At 43.5% G+C, this 21,879-nt stretch overlaps 1 protein-coding gene across 2 annotated transcripts; it reads right to left on the bottom strand.

Moving 5' to 3' along the window:
* Positions 1–238: 238 nt before the first annotated feature.
* ARMC6 (armadillo repeat containing 6) lies at positions 239–21,841 on the bottom strand. 2 transcript variants are annotated; one of them, XM_039323354.1, is made up of 8 exons: positions 21,703–21,841; positions 14,347–14,473; positions 13,296–13,378; positions 11,931–12,501; positions 10,244–10,389; positions 7,500–7,631; positions 5,500–5,637; positions 239–1,422 (listed from the first exon to the last, which is right to left on the bottom strand). In XM_039323354.1, exons 2-8 carry the CDS (start codon positions 14,465–14,467, stop codon positions 1,210–1,212), a joined length of 1,404 nt encoding a protein of 467 aa, XP_039179288.1. In that variant the 5' UTR covers positions 14,468–14,473; positions 21,703–21,841; the 3' UTR covers positions 239–1,209. The 2 variants fall into 2 exon arrangements, with proteins under 2 accessions (XP_039179288.1, XP_039179370.1); XM_039323436.1 differs by having other exon boundaries at positions 14,347–14,492; positions 21,703–21,817.
* Between the last annotated feature and the right edge of the window lie 38 nt (positions 21,842–21,879).

Below are 21,879 nucleotides of genomic sequence, written 5' to 3'. Positions count from 1 at the left end.
GGAGTCTGCAACATTGGGCTATGTAACAATTTCACCAGTCTGTCTGGTTAAATAATATCCAGAATGAAGTATATATATATCGCTCTGGTTCATGAGCAAAAGAAAAAAGAAAAAAAATCAAAGCTAGGTCACAATAGAAGCAACCTGGCTACAAATAGGATCATGTATATTTTTATATATTGTATCTGGCAATTTTTGCACAGGCAACCCAAATTATACATTAAGGAAAGTTAAACCATTTCCATTTGCATAAATTACACTGGTTTATTTAAACAATCCCATTTTGGAGAATTAATTCATCCTGGATTTTACTAATCACAGGGAGAGGAAGGCAGAAAAAGGAAAACAAAAACAAAAACAAATAAAAGGTCATTCTTTTCTGACCTCTTGGAGTACACACAAACCACAGCCCTCATGGGCTAGAAATCTGATTTAAATACATATTCAAAAGGAGTACAGATATTTTTGAAGTGCACAATGCTAGGATCCCACACTATTCAACTTCTCTTTTGCCCCTCATCAGGCGACACATCTACTATTATAAAAAATTGAGGGCAGGGAGGGAACAATTATAGAGAAAAATAAAAAGACAGCATGCACTGGCTGAACAGCATGATGACACATGGAGACAACTGGAATGGCTGAGGACAAAAAGTAGATCAGGATTTCAGGCAGCACATTCAAACAAATGGAAGCATTACAGCAGGAAGCTGGTAAGCTTAACGGTTGTCATAGTAACAAAGGCCTACTTGAGTAACAGAAACCTGCAGGGCAGGAGAGAAGACAGAAGCAAAACATGGGTCCCACCACCTGCTCTTCCCCTCTTCCCTTTTGTTGCTAAAATCTTTGAGACAGTTTGTACAAACGCTAGAGTTTCGTACACACACTGCAGGCGTCTCCCTTTCTTGAACATGGCAGCATCGTTGCATGGCGGCATCGTTGACATAGTACTGCCGCCCTATTTTTGACAGAAAGGCTGCTTCATGGACGCTGCCAACAAAACACAGCAAAAAGGGAGCCTGGGCCAGAAGCTGAATGCAAGAGAGTATGGATCATGGGCCTCCTGCTGCAGCAACTAAGTCCTATCCAATTCCAGAGGCATCAATACACTCTTCTCCTCTCAACTGCTCAGTCTGGATTTATTCCAATCTTTGCTTCCCTCTCCTACTCCGCATCCACAGGTGCTGCCCAATGGAGGGGGTTGAGACTTCAACGTGCCAGGCTTCCTTTCTGGCCAGTCCAGAGTTCCCGCAGCTCCACTTTGCAGCCCAGGTCCCTCAAGGCAGCTTTGGCCACATCATCACAGTCCCGATGGGCTGCCCGGGCTTCGGTGATCAAGTTCTCCGCTCCCATCTCCAGGATGGGCTGGGAGAAGTCCTGCGTATGCGAGACCAAATTGCGAATCAGCATACAAGCTTGCTTCTGGAGAGAAAAGGAAGGAAAAAGACAGATGTGATTATCCAGGACTAATACAGTCTATCAACTTTTTATTTTGAGAGAGGCAGTTTGGTCTACTGATTAAGACACCAGGCTCGAAACTGGGAAGCCATGAGTTCTCGTCCCGCCTTAAACATGAAAACCAGCTGAGTGACTTTGGGCCTGCCATGAGGAGACTGTGAGTTCTAAACCTGCCTTAGGCATGAAAGCCATCTGGGTGATTTGGGGCCAATCACTAGGAGACTGTGAGTTCTAGTCCCACCATAGGCGTGAAAGCTGGCTGGGTGACTTTGGGATGATCACCTGAAGATTGTGAGTTCTAGTCCTACTTCAGGCATGAAAATCAGCTAGGTGACTTGGGACCAGTCCCTTTCTCTCTCAGCCCAAGCCCACCTCACAGGGTTATTGTTGTAGAAAAAATAGGAGAAGGAAAGATCATAAGATATGATTGCCACCTTGAATTGTATGTAAAAAATAATAGAGGCGGGATAAAAATAAAATAAATTTTATAACAGGGTAGAGGTTCTCCTCCATTGGCCTTTTTTCTGCTAGGACCTTTTCAGCTTGGTGTTCTCTAGTCTAGATAGGTTCAGGACAGTCAAACAATTTATATTATTACAGCCAGAAGGCCAGTATGGCTGTCACTGCTTAGGCCTTGATAATGGACTGCAAATCACCTGGGAATCTAGCTGCGGACTCTTGTCTAGCCCTGCTTCTTTTCCTGCACTCCACTCGTCTGATTATCCAAATTACTTCCCACCCCCCAAAATAGTTTAAATCCTTCATGTGTAATAGCAGAATTCTTGCAATAACCTGTTGTATAATTTCTGTTTGGGGCTCCTTTTCTTTTATGCTTCAACATGAAACTCTTGTCCTACTAATCTTAGAGATCCTCTAAAGCAGAGTTCTCCATACTTGGCAACTTGAAGACTTGTGGACTTCAACTCCCAGAATTCCCCAGCCAACGTGGCTGGCTGAGGAATTCTGGGAACTGAAGTTCACAAGTCTTCAAGTTGCCAGGTTTGGAGACTCCTGCTCTAAAGGATCTATTAGTTTTGCTGCTACCACTAAACTCTTTCCTGCTATGGATTTTTCTTTTCCTCCTTTATTTCTTTGCCTATGTATGATGTGGCATGACTTGGTGGAATTTAGAGAAGATATAGAACAGTATACTTACTAAAATTCTAGCTTTTATTAAATAACTTTAAATATGTTTTATGCAAGTTCCCTTACTATTTCAGTTCAAGTTAACTTTCTTTAATAAATTCATCAATCTATCACTCTCACAGTGTCTAACCTAGGGCTAGACTCCCAGCTTCTCTTAGATCTATTCTTTATCTACACTATCCCAATCCATCTCCCCTTGTTTCCTCCAACTCTTTTAAGTATATAAACTAGTAGGAGAGGACCCATGTTACTACAAATTAAGTCAGTGTTCTCAATTTTGGTAACTTTAAGACATATGGATTTCAACTCCCAAAATTCTCCAGTCATCCATGCAATTTTTGTTGTTAGTTGTGAAGTCGTGTCCAACCGATCGCGACCCCATGGACAACGTTCCTCCAGGCCTTCCTGTCCTCTACCACCTTCTGGAGTCCATTTAAGTTCACGCCAACTGCTTCAGTGACTCCATCCAGCCACCTCATTCTCTGTCATCCCCTTCTTCTATTGCCCTCAATCTTTCCCAGCATGAGGCTCTTCTCCAGTGAATCCTTCCTTCTCATTAGGTGGCCAAAGTGCTTGAGTTTCAACTTCAGGATCTGGCCTTCTAAAGAGCAGTAAGGGTTGATCTCCTCTAGGACTGACTGGTTTGATCGCCTTGCAGTCCGGGGGACTCGCAGGAGTCTTCTCCAGCACCATAGTTCAAAGGCCTCAATTCTTTGTCGCTCAGCCTTTCTTATGGTCCAACTTTCGCAGCCATACATTGTAATATGGAATGTTAAGAGTGGGAAATTCTGCTTCAGGAATCCTGTGAGTTGAAATCCACATGTCTTAAAAGTTGTCAAGGTTGGGAAACACTGTTTTAAATGACATTCATATATTCAACCATCACATTGCCCCAGGATTCCCAAGGCTGAAACTAATTTCCCTGACAGATCTTTTGTAATGCTTTTTGGAAGGGTTACAAGATACACCAATTACCTTTTCTAACATATTTTATATTTCCTAAGAGTAGGTACAATACTGCTTTGATATAAGCTACCCCCAGCAGGTATTTGGATGACAAATAAGCTACCCTCTGGGTTTTTGGATAACAATAAAATGTATTTGGATAAAGCAGTGGTTCTCAACCTTTCTAATGCTGCGACCCCATAATACAGTTCCCCATGTTGTGGTGACCCCCAACCACTTATACATCACCGGGTGCCAGGGGCGTGGCCAAAGAAAAGGGAAAAATGGCGGACAGCCTTGTTTGACGACCCCCATGAAATGGTCGTTCGACCCCAAAGGGGGTCCCGACCCACAGGTTGAGAACCACTGGGATAAAGGTTAAGATTCTTTAATAAGTACTAGGTGCCAGATGACCTCCAAGGTCCCTTCCAACTTTACTATTATTATTATTATTAGTCACAATTTGAACGCTTTATTCATTTATATTTCATATTTGTAGACTTCCCATCTACCTCAAGTGCACTTGCAGTACTCTGCATTTTTATCACGCTTGTTCAATATATAGACCCTAGCGGGTTTTTAAAGAGTACTAAACCTGATTTTTTTCCACAGGTTTCAAATGGGTATGCTCAGAATTGTTTTCTTGCAGTCTGGGGGTTTATTTAAATAGAGTGCTTATTCTGTTCCCAGGCAACAGTATTTATTTATCTTTTAAATCTTACTGACAGAAAAAGGCCTCCAAGAGTCCAGAATATAAGCCCAGCAAATAAATAAATATATATATTTTTAAAAAAATTAAAAATAGATTTAAACATTGGTTTTAAAGAGAAAACAAATCCAGTAAAATTGGCAGGGGAAGGACACGGAGGTATTGCAATTATCTAGTACAGTGTTTCTCAACCTTGACAACTTTAAAATATGTGGACTTCAACTCCCAGAATTCCCCAGACAGCATGGCCGGCTGGGGAATTCTCGAAGTTGAAGTCCACACATCTTAAAGTTGCCAAAGTTGAGAAACACTGATCTAGTAGTCAAGAAGAATTAGCTGGTGTTTCCCGATTCCTTTGGCAATTTCAAGCTATTTGCAGCCCACATCCTACACATCCATTCCCAGGGGACAGTCCTGCCACGAGGTTTTCTCAGATATAGAAACAGGAAAGTCAGAAAGGCTGTGCAGGGACGGTGAGAGGTCTAACAGAAAGGAGGCCTGGCCTTAACGAAAACCCATGAAAGTTATCTGACAGCACTCTGGAAATGGGAAAAGAAAACAGGAATGCCTTTCATGGGAAAAACAGGAAGGCAGCTTCCACCAGAAATTTCTATGAGGGAAAAATCAGAGACTGTTGCCATAGCTACAGATCGGTTCTATAGCATGATTTTTCTGTTTTGCCAAAGGAGCACTCTGTGTGTGTGTGTGTGTGTCCGCATGCGCACACGTGCATGTGTGTGTGTGTGTATCAATCATTCATTCATAATTAAGAATCTGTCTATCTCATTTTTCTGTGGTAGGTCATCCCTGGAAATAAAAAAGAAATAATAATAATAACTCTTTTGGCCTTATAGTATTAACAGTATTTCGAAGAAAAAAAATAAAAGAAATGAAAAATCTCTATCATCTGTCTAATCTAGTCCATATCTATCTATCTATCTCCGTATCTATCTCTGTATCTCTGTATCTATCTCCACCTATCTCTGTATCTATCTATCTATTTCTGTATCTATCTATCTCTGTATCTCTGTATCTCTGTATCTATCTCTGTATCTATCTCTGTATCTATCTCTGTATCTATCTCTGTATCTATCTCTGTATCTATCTATCTATCTATCTATCTATCTATCTATCTATCTATCTATCTATCTATCTATCTATCTATCTATCTATCTATCTATCTGGACTGGCGGAAAAGCATGAAAAGAGCTGTGGTCCCAGTGTGGGAATAATGACATCACCTGCACAGCAACTTCCTTGGGGTGTGTCTTCATGGCCTGCAGAGCTGCCAAAGCTCCCCCGCCTTCCATGATGACTCTGCAGTTCTCTGGCTTGCGCAATGCTAGCATACACAATGCCGCACAGCTTTGTTCACACACCTAACAGCAAGAAGTGGTAGAGCCATTAGCAAAATCTTACCCAGCTCCCAAATACTGAAACATTCACTACCTCAGCTCACATCCATGCTAAATCAGGACTTTTAAACCATGGATACAAGCAGGCTGGGACAGCCTAAACCAGGACTGGGGAACTATGGCCCTTTTATGACTTGTGGACTTCAACTCCCAGAACTCCTGAGCCAGCCATGCTGCCTCAGGAATTCTGGGTGTCGAAGTCCACAAGTCATAAAGGGGCCATAGTTCCCCACCTCTGGTTAAACCATAGTTATCCAATCTTTTGGCTTGCCTGGGCAACACTGAATGAAGAATTGTCTTGGGATGCATATAATACATAACATATATACATACATACATGCATACATACAACAAATTTCCTTTACTTTTTAAATATTTTTAATTATTGTGTGGGCCGCGTTACTAGCTGTCCAGGGCTGTATGTAGCCCACAGGCTGTTGGTTGAACATGCCTGGCCTAAACCATTCATGCAGGGGGCAAGGATTATCTCAAATATCACCCTACACCAAAATAAGTACATCGTAGGCTAGTGCAATGTGTGAAACCCAATATTTTGTTTTTATAGTTTCAGGTACTTGAAAATTATAATAAATTATATTTGATATATAGCTGCATTTCTTAAGTTTAGATTCACACTGAGTCGCAGGGACTGCAGCCATAAGCCTGTAATTAGCATATGATTATATTTTGTAATCATGTAGGCCAGTGCGTCTCAACCTTGGCACCTTTAAGATGGGTGGACTTCAACTCCATGGCTGGCTGGAGAATTCTGGGAGTTGAAGTCCATCCATCTTAAAGGTGCCAAGGTTGAGAAACACTGATGTAGGCTATTCATTATATTTTATAATCAGGTAGGCTATTACAGGCCTAAGGTTGCATTCTCTGCAACTCAGTGTGAATCTAAAGTAAGGATACACAGGTTTTTTTTCTTGCAGTGTCATACTTTTTCATCCCTCAAGACTTCTTTCTTTTACTCTATTCCCTCTGTTACATTAGTCATTTTTAAAATCTCAGTTATAGTTGCTACCATCACATCAAACAGGGATGTGAGTTCATTCCAAGGAAAGGTAACACAACTCCTGAGAAGGAAACGAGCATAGATGTATTACACAGAAATTAACCCAGTTTGCATTTGTTTATCATTTTTTCCCATTTCTTGCATTTAAAAAAGCAAACTAAACAAATAATTCCTATTTAAATCAGTTTTGCATTCATTACAGGTAGTCCTTGATTTACAACTATAATGGAGCCTGACCTTTTTTTTTTTGGCAGTCATTAGGGCCCAATATTTGCTATGGAACATTTTGCTGAAAACTAGAAGCAAATGCCGGTTTCCAGCAAAAATGTCATAAATTGGAGTCATGTGACTGTGAGATGCTGCCCATGGCTGTAAATGCAGGCTGACTGCTGGCACCTGAAATGCAGTCATGTGAATGTGTGTGTGGGGGGGAATCCATTGGAACTTCAGAGCTGGGTCATAAGTACCTTTGGGGATGTGTATGTTATAATTTGGAACAGTTGTAATTTGAAGACTAGCTGTACCAGATGAATGTACAACCTTATCAAGAGTTCAGATTCAGTTTTCCAGATGCCTTTGCTGGAAATGTTTTTTCTTTTTTAACCTAAATGGAAATACCAGATTATCACATTTTTCCCACTGAGAAAATAGGTGGGTTGTTTCTGTTGCTTTTGTAATAGACGGATTTGATGGCAAGCAAGGTCTCCTACTAGCACTAGCAGAGATGCCAAGGAAGGAGCAGCTAATTAGACCACTTGAAACAGAGCTACTTTCTCTGGGTGCAAACACTCCCATGTTCTCAACCTACCTGTGGGTTGCCAAGGTGGCGACTCATGGCCAAAATAATGAGATCGGTCCCTCCTGCATTGACAATGGCATCTTTTACATCATCATTGCCTGCAATGGCCCGGATGGCACTGAGCACCTGTTTCACCACGTCCTACAATTTGCGACAGAATGAGAAAGAGTCCCCAAGAAACTCAGAATACGTATTAGAGTTTAAAAAGAAAAAGCAAGAGCTACAGATCTGTGACGGATGAAAGCCCTAGCAAGATCCCTCTCTCCACCTTCAGTCTCTGATAAAAGTGAAATACTCAGTAGAACAGGGGTCTTCAAACTTGGCCCTTTTATGTCTTGTGGACTTCCTCAGCCTGAGGAATTCTGGGAGTTGAAGTCCACAAGTCATAAAAGGGCTAAGTTTGAAGACCCCTGCAATAGAACAATCAAGAATGTGGATAACCTTTTATTACTACTGCTGAAAAAGCTATCTATAAATTATTTCTGTTCATGTAAAGTCACATGTGCAATTTGAGGGACTTCCTGCCCCTGTGTGACTTTTGTACCAGAGGTAATCTTGGCCAATATTCTTTATTCTGTTTTGGCAAAATTAGGGGTAAAAGCAGTATATTCAAATGCTCCCAAAAAAACCTATTCCAGATGGGGCTGATCAACGCCTGTCCCCCATTTCTGGCATATTTTATATAGCACCATGGGTGACATCTTTCTGCAAGACCTCAAGCATCCATTTTGTACTTTTAACCCCACCAAATAACTGAGCAGAAAATTTTGCCTACATCCTTCCAGTGACAATGAAAAAAAGACAATCTCTCCGCAACAAAAGGGGCACGCTCAACTTATTTTTCATGCACGGAGAGACCATTTTGAAATCATTACACAGTAGGCCTCCTTGTTCTTAGACATGCGAGACTAGGACTGCTACGATGTGATTCAGAGTGTTATAGGAATCCAATCACTTGACTTTGGATGTCAAAAGATATCCGTTTCCACTGGGCTTCTTTCTTGGGCTTGCAAATTCTCTTGCCACAGACACCTCCAGTCTCTTGGTAATCTTGTGGTGGGAGACACACTAAAAATATAATGTAAGCCTTGAAATAGATTTAACTGTTTTAAAATACCTCCTTTCCCGCAACCAAAACCTATGCCCTTATTAACAGCACCCTGGTCACTTCAAAAACAGACAGAAAGTATGGGAGAGTCAATTAGCCAACTAAGACAAGCTGGATCATTTCAAAAATAAAGGAGAGATGGAAACTAGTCAGCTAGTCAAGTTGTCCATTAGGTATGGTAAAATGAAAAGTTAAATGCGCCAAAGCTTGAACCCATTCTCTTTCAAATGAACTTGTTCTGGGTCAGTGTTTCTCAACCTTGACAATTTTAAGGCATATGGACTTCAACTCCCAGAATTCCACAGCCAGCAATGCTGGCTGTGGAATTCTGGGAGTTGAAGTCCACATGCCTTAAAATTGTCAAGGTTGAGAAACACTGTTCTGGGTTAACTACAGCAGGGCTTTTCAACCTTTTCACCCATTGTACCACTTTTAGGATATGGCAATATTCGAGTACCACCAGTTGCTTAGCAAGGTGTCAAAAACTTGATGACCAAAAAAAAAAAGGAAAAAAGTGATAAAGTACAGGTAGTCCTCGACTTACAATAGTTCGCTTAGTGACTGTTCAAATTTACAATGGCCCTGACAAAAGTGCCCCCCAAGCCACAGCCGAGCAAGACACCTGCCTGCCCGCCTGGCGGCGCTCTTCCTCCTGTCCGAGGTTTTCATTGTTGTGAGCATTTCTGTTGAGGATTGGCAGCGGGGGTGGGGTGAGGGGGTGTTTGGTTTTTATTCCCCGTCTGCTGGGTAGTTGCAGCAGGTTTTAGTCACTTCACATGACCCTGGGACACTGTGACCATCATAAATATGAATCAGTTGCCAAGCATCTGAATGTAAATCACAAGACCCTGGCTGCAACATTCCAGCTGATCGGCGCTTCTTCTGGGCTCAGCAGAAGCACAGGGATCAGTGCTGCTTTCCAGCTGATTGGTACTTCTTCAGGGTTCAGCAGAAGCACCAGGATCAGAGCCGAACTCCAGCTGGAGCCTGGTGCTGATCCTGGTGCTTCCGCTGAACCCTAATATCCCTGCAGCTCCAGCCATCTCTTGCTCAGGCTTGTGCGGTGCTGCTACTGGTTCAGCTCATTCCCCTCCCCGCTACCACTTTTCTAGGATTGTCGCATACCACCTGCCAGGTGCCAATGTACCACAGGTGGTACTCGTACCACTGGTTGAAAAGCCCTGAACTACAGTTTGTCTTTGGAGATTCTCAGTCCCAAAGGTACTTTTTCAAAAGGCAAGTAGATTTTCTTTGTTTTCCCGTGAAGATGTTTTGCTTCTCATCCAAGAAGCATCCTTAATTCTGTTCTTGAATGAGAAGCGAAATATCTTCAATGAAAAACAAAAAAGTCCACTTGTCTTTTGAAAAAAGCACCTTTGGGATTATCTACAGTTGGTAAGATTCTTACCTAAGTGGTTTCAGCCTTGCTGAAGGGGGTGATAGCTGACAGTTAGATCCCTGGGAACCATGGCACTGCTTGTTCCTGAGCCATAAACAGAGTTTATTAAGCACATAGGGTATGAAGGATCCTTCTCTGTTTGAAGACATAGATAACTATGGTACTGGCGATTAGTGTTCACAACACTGGGCTAAAGAAACAAAATAATCTGTTGCAGTGTTTGGTGTTTATTGCTGTTTTTATTACCTGGTGGTCAATGCAGTCTGCCAACAGTGCCACAATGAAGTTTAAGCCTCCAAGGTCCATGATCTCCTGGCAAAATTCATTCCGAACAGACAGGCGTGCCAAAGTGGCACAGACTTCACTCAAAACACTACAGTCATCAGTGAAGGCTGAGCAGGAGAGAAAAAAAAGACAAAGCATCAGTACAGTTGCCTGTGCAGTACAGGTAGTCCTCAACTTATGATAACAATGGAGTCTGCCCATCATGATTTAAGTTGTGACTGTTATAAAATGGCTTGGACAAGTGACCAAAATGACTGAGAACTTTTTTTTGCCGTCGTGATTAAGCAAATGGCTGCAAAGTGGCAGTCATTAAGCAAATATTGCAGTTGTTAAGCAAACCAATGGTTTTCACTATGCGTGAGGTTTTGCCAAAAAACCAGAAGTAAATGTTAGTTTTTGGCAAAACCAACCACAGGGTGTTGCAAACAGCCATAAATGAGGTTGTGTTGCTAAGTGCCCAAAGTTCAGTCATGGACTGCAGGGGGAGGGGATCATGACCCTCAGAACTTCAAATCCGGATGGTTAAGTAGCCCCCTCATAACTCTGAACAGTCACTAAGTGAGCGGTCGTATGTTGAGGACTATCTGTGCAACACCAGAGAAGTGACCATAAAGCATGGAGCATGGGAAGGGCTTCAGAATTTGGGCCTCTGAAGTGCTCACGAACAAATACAAATAAAAGTCACGTTTTTTTTTAGTATCTATGGCAGTGATGGCAAACCTTTTAGAGACCAAGTGCCCAAACTGCAACCCAAAACCCACTTATGCATCGTCGGGTGCCAGGTGGGTGTGGCCCATTGGCTGGGTGTGGCCAATTGGGTGGGTGGTGGCCCATTGGCTGGGCACAGCTGCGGTGATAAGGGCAGACTGGGTGGGACTAAAAAGTTCAATGAATCAATTCCAACTTTGCAAGATCTTTTTTTTTTCCCGCAAGAAGTTGAAATTGACTGATTGATTGAACCTTTTTTTTTTTTTTTGCACACGGCGGCGGAGGCCTAAACCGAAAAGGTTTTATAAAACCCAGCTGAAGGCTTAGGACTGGGGCGACGGCGTGCATGCCCACAGAGAGGGTTCTGAGTGCCACCTCTGGCACCCATGCCATAGGTTCGCCACCACTGATCTATGGCTTTAGTTCCGTGAAACCAAGGGATATCATTAAAAAAAAAGATACAAATAAAATGGTGGTGTAGATCTATTAAACAATATGGAGATAGAAGCTAAACATGCCCAACAATTTCCCATGGCTGGGGGGGGGGAAGGGAAGGTGAGGGTTCTTTGTCCCCACAGCAACTTGCAAAAAGCAGTTTAAAGTCAGGCACAGGGAACCAGAGCGACACTGTGAGATGATCAGAATTACTTCTTTATTGCTGCTAACCTATTTACAAGAATCTCGCTGGACTGACTGCCTTCTCTTAGGGACAGCCAGATGAGGGCTTCAGGAATTTTGGGGGGAGGTCAGGTCTGGGTCTCTACAAGGGGGCTCTAAGCTTGTCAGTCTCTTCACTCCTCCTCCCATTGTAGCTGGAGAATCCACCACCGGGAAAAGAAGAAACATAGCGGGCCTCTATTATGCAACTGATGTCCCTGTCCTGGAGCATGAAGAAAGAAAGAGAGAGAGAGAGAGCGTGTGAGCAGGGAGATGTTTTTACCTTTGGCTGCCTCTATCAGGATTCCCAAGCCATTATGCTCAGTCACAATCATCCTGGCATGATCATGGGCATGGCCAAAGGGCACCCGGATGTCATCATCAAAGGTCATGATGCGGAGCCCTGAACAGGCCTCTCGGACCACGTCTGCCCGGTCCCCGTGCCGGACTATAGCCTCAGCCAGTAGGGCAAGGATGCCCCCTTTCACAAGATCCTGCCGATTCTGCTCATGTTTCAGGCAAGCATAGCGGATGCAACGGATCCCAGCCAAAGTGAGGTCGGCGTCATCTCGACTCTCCTGAATCACTCGCAGCAACAGCTCCTGCCCGGGCACGTCGAGGAGGTCAGGCTGGCCATCCAGGAGGGCAGACAGGGCTTGGAGGGCTTTTAAAAGGGAGCATCGCTCTTCTGATGCCAGCCGACAAGCCGCCAGGACGGCAGGATAGGCACCTTTCTGGGCAGCCAGATAACGGACCGACAGCTCCTGTCTGCACTGCCTGGCAAAGTTCACCAAAGATTCATCCACCTTGCTTGAATCCGCATCGATGACGGCTTTCTGGAGACAGTCCAATATCTACAGAAGACAAAGGGGGGGGGGAGGAAAGAGTGGAATATCGCTTTATTCTCCGCACTGCATCCTCCTCCTCTTCAATTCTGCAGTCATTCGGAAAACATCTAAAAACCTTTCCAGAATTGGAGGATGCACAGATGGCAGCGGCTTCAATCCCTTCTGTTCATTTGCCTCTTTTCTCTCCGTGCTTTCCATTTGGCTTTTCTCACCACCCTGCTTCTCTGTTTTTCTTTAAACCCCAAGACTTTTAAAGCCGGATTGAAAATATTCCGTTCTTTGCCTTTTTTAAAAAAAAACTCTAGATGTTTTATTATTGTTTTTTATTTTACTGATCTTACGCAAACTGCTTTATGAGGTCTGTCTGAAAAATGGCATTGGAAATACTTTAATATATATACATGCAACATGCAATATCAGGTTAAAGGAGGCTAGATCATGGAGCTTCTACATTTTAAGGCAAATTATACCAAGATCTAGTATCCAATGAGCAAGCAATACGCAAAGGGGAATCTATATCCACAGTGCTATTTTTGTGAGTCCCTAGAGCAGGGGTCTTCAAACTTGGCCCTTTTAGGTCTTGTGGACTTCAACTCTCAGAGTTCCTCAGCTAGCATGCCTGGCTGAGGAATTCTGGGAGTTGAAGTCCACAAGTCCTAAAAGGGCCAAGTTTGAAGACCCCCGCCCTAGAGCTACCTGCATTGATCTACCTGCAAATGGGAAGATGAGCTAACTACAGCTATGTACTGGATCTGATGGACAATCCTTAGCCCTTTCCTGAACAGCATCACCTCACTCACCTGTAAAACCACGTGCTTCTGTTCTTGGCCATTCTCTGAAGCTGGACTGGATACCATCTTTACTATATTACTTAAATCTACGCCTAAAGGAGAGATAAAATAAGGTATCAGACTGAGTTTTCCAGAGTAATTCTCCTATTGTACCCTTCTAAATGCATTGGATTTTAGGTCCCATAAGGCTAGCCATGATCTCAATCTGATAAAAGCTGCACTAAAGACAGATCATGATGGGCAAAAGCTTTTTTTTCTTTTTAGAAAAACTTGTCCAATACCTGAAAAAAAAAACCTCACTGAGGAACTTCCTGACCATTCAGATATTTGGTATTATCAATTAGTAATTTACAGGTAGTTGTTGACTTATGAGCACAATTTGAGCCCAATATTTATGTTGCTAAGCGAGACATTTGATAAGTGAGTTTAGTGAGTTTTGCCCCATTTTATGTCCTTTCTTGCCACAGTTGTTAAGTGAACCACTGCAGTTGTTAAGTGAATCTGGCTTTCCCCCTTGACTTTGCTTGTCAGAAGGACGCAAAAGGGCATCACGTGACCCTGAGACACTGCAATCGTCGTAAATATGAACCAGTTGCCAAGCGTCTGAATTTTGATCACGTGACCATGGGGATGCTGCAACGATTGTAAGTGTGAAAAACAGTCATGTCACTTTTTTCATTGACGTAACTTTGAACAGTCACTAAATGAACTGTTGTAAATTGAGGACTACCTGCATTTTCTCCTTGGGGTGACTATATGGGCAAGGCAAATGTCTTTTGTTAAGGTGATGCTCAAATTATTCCAGCATTTTGGGGAATGGCTATACTGTGTTCACACAAGAACATTTTGATATACTGAGTTTATTTTAACAATATTTAATTTAAGAATAAAATCAGATCATTGTCAGCATTGGGAATTTTTTTCCCCTCTGGTCTCGTAGTTCTGATTGCCATAAGCCGCATCAATTCTCCTGGGAAGCCAAGTGATTGTTGGAACTGGTGCCTATGTCTAAAAAGATGACACTTCACGTAGGTCAATATTCCTGTCCTTCATGCCGTACCTTGAGATTCAAACTGCTGGATGGCTTCATTCAATGCCTCTTCCGGATCCATTGCAAACTCAACGATATTTTCCTGTACCACATCATCAAACGTCTCTTGGGAAATCCACTTGGCTGCCATATTGGCCTGCAGACAAGAAAAATAGCTAGATATTTTATGTAGAGGTATAATTAAAAAAAAATTAAAAGGAGACTGGCATAATAAAAGTAAATTAAGCCAGGAAATGATGAGCTTAGCAGAGAGGTATGGATAAAATAGTGACTCCCCTCTCTCTCAAAAGCCAAAATTCAAGGCTATGCAATGGTGCAGGAAGAAAATAAACCCTATTTTTATACATAATGAATTAAGTCAGTGGTTCTCAACCTGTGGGTCGCAACCCCATTTGAGGTCGAACGACCATTTCACGGGGGTCACCAAACAACGCAGTCCATTTTTTCCCCCTTTTCCTTAGCTGTGCTACTCCCTTTTATTCTATTGGCTTTTGAAAGCCAATAGAATAGACTCTCTTGAATAGAGTCTAATTCTATTGGCTTTCAAAAGCCAATAGGAATTATCCAGGCTGTCTCTGCCCTGCTGAGCCTGCCAAAAGCCCCAGTCTGCAAATGGTGCTGCAAGTTGTCTGCAGCGAAGGCGAGCTGTCTGGAAGCTTCCACCCCTCCCTGCTGAGCAACTACTAAAAATGTAAGTAAAAGAGGGCCAGGGGTGGGAGGTGGGAGGCCGGCGGGCGCAGGGAGGGTTGCTGGCAAGCGGGTGCCTGACCTCCCTTGGGCTGGGCCAGCTGGTGGCCCAGCCGGTGATCGGCCTGCGCCGTCTCTGCCGCTTGCCAGCTACGCCTCGGCGTGGCGCTCCCGGGCAGGGAAAGTCCTCGACTTATGACCAGTTGGGTAGTCCTTGACTTATGACCGGTGGGTAGTCCTTGACTTACGACCGGTTGGGGGTCGCGGCATTAAAAAGGTTAAGAACCACTGAATTAAGTGGAATTCCTCACCACAAAGTAAGGCAATGGCCCTTATTTTGCTGACCTTTTGAAGTCAGGACATATTTGTTGTGGGTATTAGCAACTCTAGAGTAACAGAAGTTCCACATACAAAATCATATCAGCAGTTGGGAGCAATGGAAGGGAACAGCCTAATCCATACCCACCCGGGGTCTTTTGTGCTCTCTAACCTGGTTTGTTTTCTTGCAGACGTTTCATTACTCAAACTAGGTAAAGTCATCAATGCTAGTCCATAACCCATATCTTAACTATTAGGAACTACAGTGGATGGGAAGCTGGACTAGATGTACTACAGGCAATTTTATGATTCTCTTGAATGGCCATTTATATTTTCCTAATAAAGAGCCTCTTGATGCGGGTGAAGAAGGAAAGTGCAAAAGTTGGCTTGAAACTCAACATTAAGAAAACCAAAATCATGGCATCCGGCCCTCTCAATTCCTGGCAAATGGATGGGGAAGAAATGGAGGTAGTGACAGATTTTATTTTTCTGGGCTCAAAGATCACCTCAGATGGGGACTGCAGCCAAGAAATTAAAAGACCCTTGTTCCTGGGGAGGAAAGCTATGGCAAATCTAGACAGCATACTAAAAAGCAGAGACATCACCCTGCCAACAAAAGTACATATAGTCAAGGCCATGGTTTTCCCAGTTGCAATGTATGGCTGTGAAAGTTGGACCATAAGAAAGGCTGAGCGCCAAAGAATTGAGGCCTTTGAACTATGGTGCTGGAGAAGACTCCTGCGAGTCCCTTGGACTGCAAGGCGTTCAAACCGGTCAGTCCTAGAAGAGATCAACCCCGACTGCTCTTTAGAAGGCCAGATCCTGAAGTTGAAACTCAAATACTTTGGCCACCTAATGAGAAGGACGGACTCACTGGAGAAGGGCCTAATGCTGGGAAAGATTGAGGGCAATAGAAGAAGGGGACGACAGAGAATGAGATGGCTGGATGGAGTCACTGAAGCAGTAGGTGTGAACTTAAATGGACTCCAGAAGATGGTAGAGGACAGGAAGACCTGGAAGAACGTTGTCCATGGGGTCGCAATGGGTCAGACACGACTTCACAATTAACAACAACAACAATAAATAAAAATTGTTCCATTTTTTTTTTCAAGTATGGAACCTGAACATCTCCCCTGACCATAACATTTCTAGTGTTCCTGCTTTGTTGGTGTTTCACTCTCTCCAGAACTACTTCTACCAGCCTAATCTGACAACACACAGTTTCACACGATACTGGCTATTAAATTAACCCTTTTTCTGGATTCACACGATAGACAAAGCTATAAACAAAAAAGAATAATAATAAAAAAAGGTTAGTACTGTACTAGCCAAGATTACCAGGTATTTTCCAGCCTGGTAAAGCATCCTATGTGAGCACAGTCAATCTGGGCACAGATATGTATATCCAGATGTAAAAGGGATTTGCATATACCCTCTGTTGAACACATCTGTTTTCATGTGGTAGGTTTTAAAGCCCAATCTCTGCTCTCCTTCAGTTGAAAGCAATAAGAAAAAGAGAAAAGGCAACATGACACCCAGGAAATCAGCCGCCAGATTCTTCTTCAAAGTATCCCCCATGTGGCTCTTCCACTGTTAGAGCAATTATTTTCCATTAGTTTTTGTACAGTATTTGTACTGTTTCATCAGAGATTCTACCCTAACCAACCAATGCATCCAACGAAGTGACATGCAGCTCACAAAAGCTTATGGTTTTCAATAAAATATGTAAGTCAGAAAAGGCGCCACTAGACTCCACATTTTTTGCATCAAAGACTAACCTGGGTCACCTCCTATACCAGTGATGGTGAATCTTTTAGAGACCGAGTGCCCAAAAACTGCCCCCCCATCCCCACTCTGCCCTGCCCACTGGGCCACCCACCACCTCCATGCCCTGCCACCGATCACCCAGGCAGCCGAGCAGCACTATGGTGGCCATGCCCTCCGCCCATGCCCCGCAGCATCATCTGCGCGCAACGGGACGCAAGGGCGGAGTCTTGTCCCCGCTGCCCAGCTACCATGTCCTTGGCTCCGCTGCTTTGTATGGGCCGCGCCCAGGGTCAACCCTCCTCTGTGGGGGGCTGCTGGTGAGGGGGCCGTGGGAGGAGGTAGGGCTGGGGAGATGGTGCGTGTGCCCATAGAGAGGGCTCTGAGTGCCACCTCTGGCACTTGTGCCATAGGTTCGCCACCACTGTCCTATACAGACTCTAGAGTGATTTTCATAAAAGCAATAAAACATATACTCTGAAACCATGGGGGGGAGAGAGAAGAAGGGAGGGAGGGAGAGAGAGAGAGAAAACATGACATCATCCTCAACCCCATCTAATCATCTCCGCTCATAGGGCACTTTATTCCAAAAGATCTACAGAAAAAGATCTGTCTTGACAGCTTTCTTAAATGTTAGCTAGGAGGGAGCCATCATATCTAGGGTGGAGGGAACTATTGCATAATCAAGGGCTGCAACCGAGGACTGCCTCCTGGCCCACAATTCTTAAACCTCTGGGCAGGGGATCAAAATATGCCTTCCCAGCCGTGTGTATGAGAGATAGACATATTCTACTTAAAGAAGACGGTTCCAGAAGCAGTGAAAGCCCAGCATATGATCAATAAAAATAAGGTTCTATTCACTGGTTTTTCAATCTGAAAAAAAAAGATATGCGCACAGCAAAAAGGAGCTGGGGACAAAGAAGCATAAAGTAAACATGTCTGAAAGTTAAATAACACAGCAAAGAGCTGGAAAGGAAACAGTTCAGGTCCCTGTTCCTTATCTTATCTTATCTTATTCCGCAGTTCGATGAAATGGCTGGTAGCTGGAAAAGGCTGAGAAGGAGGAAGCCCAAAGCCACCACTTGCCTTTTATTTGAACAGAGGAGACAGTATCATGCTTGACAGAGCACTGATCTCAGTTGATGCAAGGAAGCAAAGCACCTCTATAGTTCAAAGCTGACCTCTGGCAACAGGGAATGGATTTTCCTTTGCAGAAAAACAAAGATGCTTTTCCCCAGAACAGTCTCCCCCCCCCCAAAAAAAAAGAAAGTGCAAGAGAAACAGGCTAAAGCTATGCCAAAGGTGGTTTGGCAGAATGCCCAGTGAGGTGACCCCTGCAAGAAGAACCATCTTAGAAATTTCCTCCCCAAATATGGCTTAACATCGACCGTGCTAGAGCATCACTAAATGATCTGTATTTCAGTAACAACCATGATTTAACACAGTGAAGGAAAGACATCTGTTTGCACCATGGATTACAATGAAAATCACCCATCGATAGGCTACTGTTCAAATGTATACTGACTGCTGTAATGCTGAACACATACCATTTCAGCCAAACAAGACCTTTACAATTTGCAGAAATAGCTTCCAATTTTGCTGCCCCCACACATTTTCTGGACTTCAGATCCGCACTGCATTTATGAATACTGTGAATTAAAGATTTCTGTCCTGATTTTGTGGCATAGACATGCTTTAAGGAAGAGCGGTCATATACTACAGAAACCAATATTATATAGTTTATTCTTTACAAGAATTCTTGCTACAAATTATGGGAAATACTATAGTCAATCCTTACTCGTGCAAGGATGTAAGCATTACCACCATCGCCTGTCTTCGTACATAGCCACTATTAATAATGCAGTTATTATCGTTTGGCTTACTGCATTTCATTTCTCTGACCTCACTTTTTATGATTCTCCTTTCCAGTCACACACACACAAACACTTATAGCTCAGTAAGACATTTCATGCATCTGATAAACTAGACTGTAATCCTCAAAGACCCCAAAGATATATGCTTATTTTTTACAGATCATAACGATCTACATTTATTTATTTGCAAGGATTAAGCTGCTTATTAAGGTTTGGGATCAACTTTCATGAATGGAATTAAAAGCTTCTGAAATTCACTGTGCGCAACTGACATGCTCAGAAAGACAAGGTCATCCCTCAGAATATAGTATCTAAATGACAAGCTATCAATACACCACTCTGACAGTATGTTTTTTTAAAACTGCTCTTGTTGTATTCAGACTCAGTTCTCCTCTCTGTGTACTGGATATTTATTTTATATAGTTTTTAAGAAGAGATTGGACAACTATTTGTCTGAAATGGTATAGGGGTTGAACTAGAAGACCTCCAAGATCCCTTCCAACTCTGCTATTAAGTAAACATAAGATGAAAAAACACATTGTGTTCAATCGTGGCTTTGCAAATCAACCCAGGTTCACCTTACTTTTCACTGGGAGCTTCTAGAACTGAAGATTTACTATAGCAGTGATGGCGAACCTTTTAGAGACCGAGTGCCCAAACTTCAACCCAAAACCCACTTATGTATTGCCGGGTGCTGGGGCGTGGGCGCCAGGTGGGTGTGGCTACAGTGGTCATGGCAGATGGGTGGGCGTGGCCTGGGTGGGCACGGCCAGCTCAATGTTGCTCCTGGGGAGGGACGCCTGTGGGGATCGGGCAGGGTTGGGGGAGATCCAGGGGTCTCTGGTGGGTGGGGCAGTGGGCAGGAAGCTGGTTGTGCAGGGTGAGGTGAGGCAGGGCGGGGGTGCCATGTTGCAGGGCAAGGCGAGGAATGGGCCAGGCAGCGGCTTCCTGACACCATCGGCCCCTGCACACAAAGGCCAGCAAGCACATGGGTGCTGGGATGTATCCAGCCACATGGGACCTCGGCAAGTTAGCAGGCAGCTGGTTGAAGAGGATGGTTGCCATCTCTGGAGCATGGCACGCATGCCCACAGAGAGGACTCCGAGTGCCGCCTCTGGCACGCGTGCCATAGGTTTGCCACCACTGTACTATAGAATGTCATAAAAATACCTACTTTGCAATAGTGGGAAAACCTATTTGAAATATTAGCCTCTGTTGATTAAATGAAATATTTCTCCTTGCGATATTTAAAATACAACAAAACGCAAGAATGGGGAGACTGCAAAAATACACATCCCAGCTGTTTAATCTCCTAAACATTAGGCAAATGTTTTTCAGTAATGCATTGCTAGTGGAAAGCATCTTCTATTATTGCTATTGAGGCCCTTCCTAGCAATTAAGTCTTATCTGTGCAGAGATTTGATCCAAAGGTAATTATTTAGCAATAAAAGTTTGTGGGTTCCTATTTGTTAGAATTTGGATTCATATTGTGTCCAAAGGAATGTTTAACCTAAATTGATTATGTGCCATCAAGTCGGTATCTACTCTCAGCAACCACACAGGTTCTCTTCATGATTTGCCTAAATAAGGGGTCTTCAAACTTGGTCCTTTTATGACTTGTAGACTTCAACTCCCAGAATTCCTCAGCCAGGCACGCTGGCTGAGGAATTCTGGGAGTTGAAGTCCACAAGTCATAAAAGGGCCAAGTTTGAAGATCCCTGGCCTAAATAGCTGTAGGGTGGATTTTTTTCTAATCCAACTTTGTATTGATAAAGGAACCATACTTTATTTTCATCATACTTCCAGCTGTCAGGAATCTCACCTACAAGGCTGATTAATCCTTGACCACACAGACTTACAAAAATCATATTATGTTTAAATACACTACAAATCACTCTGTGGCCTAGGAAGTCATCACCCCCATAATCTTTTTAAGATTCAGCTGTGGGTTCAAAACAGAGAAGACTTTGAGGTTGTTAGGAGGATAAGGAGGGACAGGAAAGAGCAGAATTAGGTTTTCAAAAATAAAAAGGGATGTACAGGTAGTTCTCGACTTGTAACAGTTCGGTTAGTGACCGTTCAAAGTTATAAGGGCACTGAAAAAAGTGACATGACCATTTTTCACACTTATGACTGGTGCAGCATCCCTATGGTCACACGATTTTTCATTTGGATGCTTGACAACCGGTTTATATTTATGACGGTTGCAGTGTGTCCTGGGGTCATGTGACCCCCTTTAGCAATCTTCTGACCAGCAAAGTCAATGGGGAAGCCAGATTCACTTAACAACCGTGTTACTAACTTAACTGCAATGATTCACTTAACAAATATGACAAGAAAAGTGGGCAAAAACTCACTTAACAGATTCCTTCCTTAGCAACATAAATTTTGGGCTCAATTGCTGTCGTAGGTCGAGGACTACCTATACTGTGTATGTGATACGGTATCTCAAGATTAGCCCTCAGGGCTGGTAGGAAAAAAAAAGAAGTGAAATAACCCAGAGAATGAAAAAAATCACCTCCCAGGATATGCAAAAAAACACCCATTTTTTTCCTTTTTGACGTTAAGCTTGCGGCTTTTCACCATTCCGATTGGAATAAAGAACTCTGCCAAAGCACGCCTACAAGCATATGGCATTCTTTCTCGTTACGGTCTTCGCGGAGGAATAGCAAAGGGACCCCCCCCCCCCAAAAGAGGGTCTCCCCTCCCCAGCCTCGCTTACCTGCTCTGACCCTCGTCTTCGCCCGCGACAAGCCCAGCGCTACTGCCAGGAAACCCAAAGCCGGCGGTGCGTAAAAAAGACGTGCTAAGTGCAGCAACTGCGGCAACGCGTTCTTTTTGGCCGCTGCTCGCCACCGTACAATTGAGACCACGTGATGCAGGGGAAAGCGACTTCGCC

This window comes from Crotalus tigris, unplaced genomic scaffold, assembly GCF_016545835.1.
Source record: "Crotalus tigris isolate CLP2741 ecotype Arizona unplaced genomic scaffold, ASM1654583v1 scf7180000017543.2237141, whole genome shotgun sequence".
In the NCBI taxonomy this organism is placed as follows: Eukaryota; Metazoa; Chordata; class Lepidosauria; order Squamata; family Viperidae; genus Crotalus; species Crotalus tigris.
This window is presented reverse-complemented; position numbering and strand designations above follow the sequence as displayed.

Bases quoted from the DNA above. Each gene is read 5' to 3' on its own strand.
- ARMC6 (XM_039323354.1), bottom strand. From the start codon at position 14,467: ATGGCAGCCAAGTGGATTTCCCAAGAGACGTTTGATGATGTGGTACAG. The intron at 7,632-10,243 runs GTAATAAAAACA...CGCAAATTGTAG, and splicing joins CAGACTGCATTGACCACCAG to GACGTGGTGAAACAGGTGCT. The intron at 1,423-5,499 runs GTGATGTCATTA...TTTTCTCTCCAG, and splicing joins CCAAGGAAGTTGCTGTGCAG to AAGCAAGCTTGTATGCTGAT.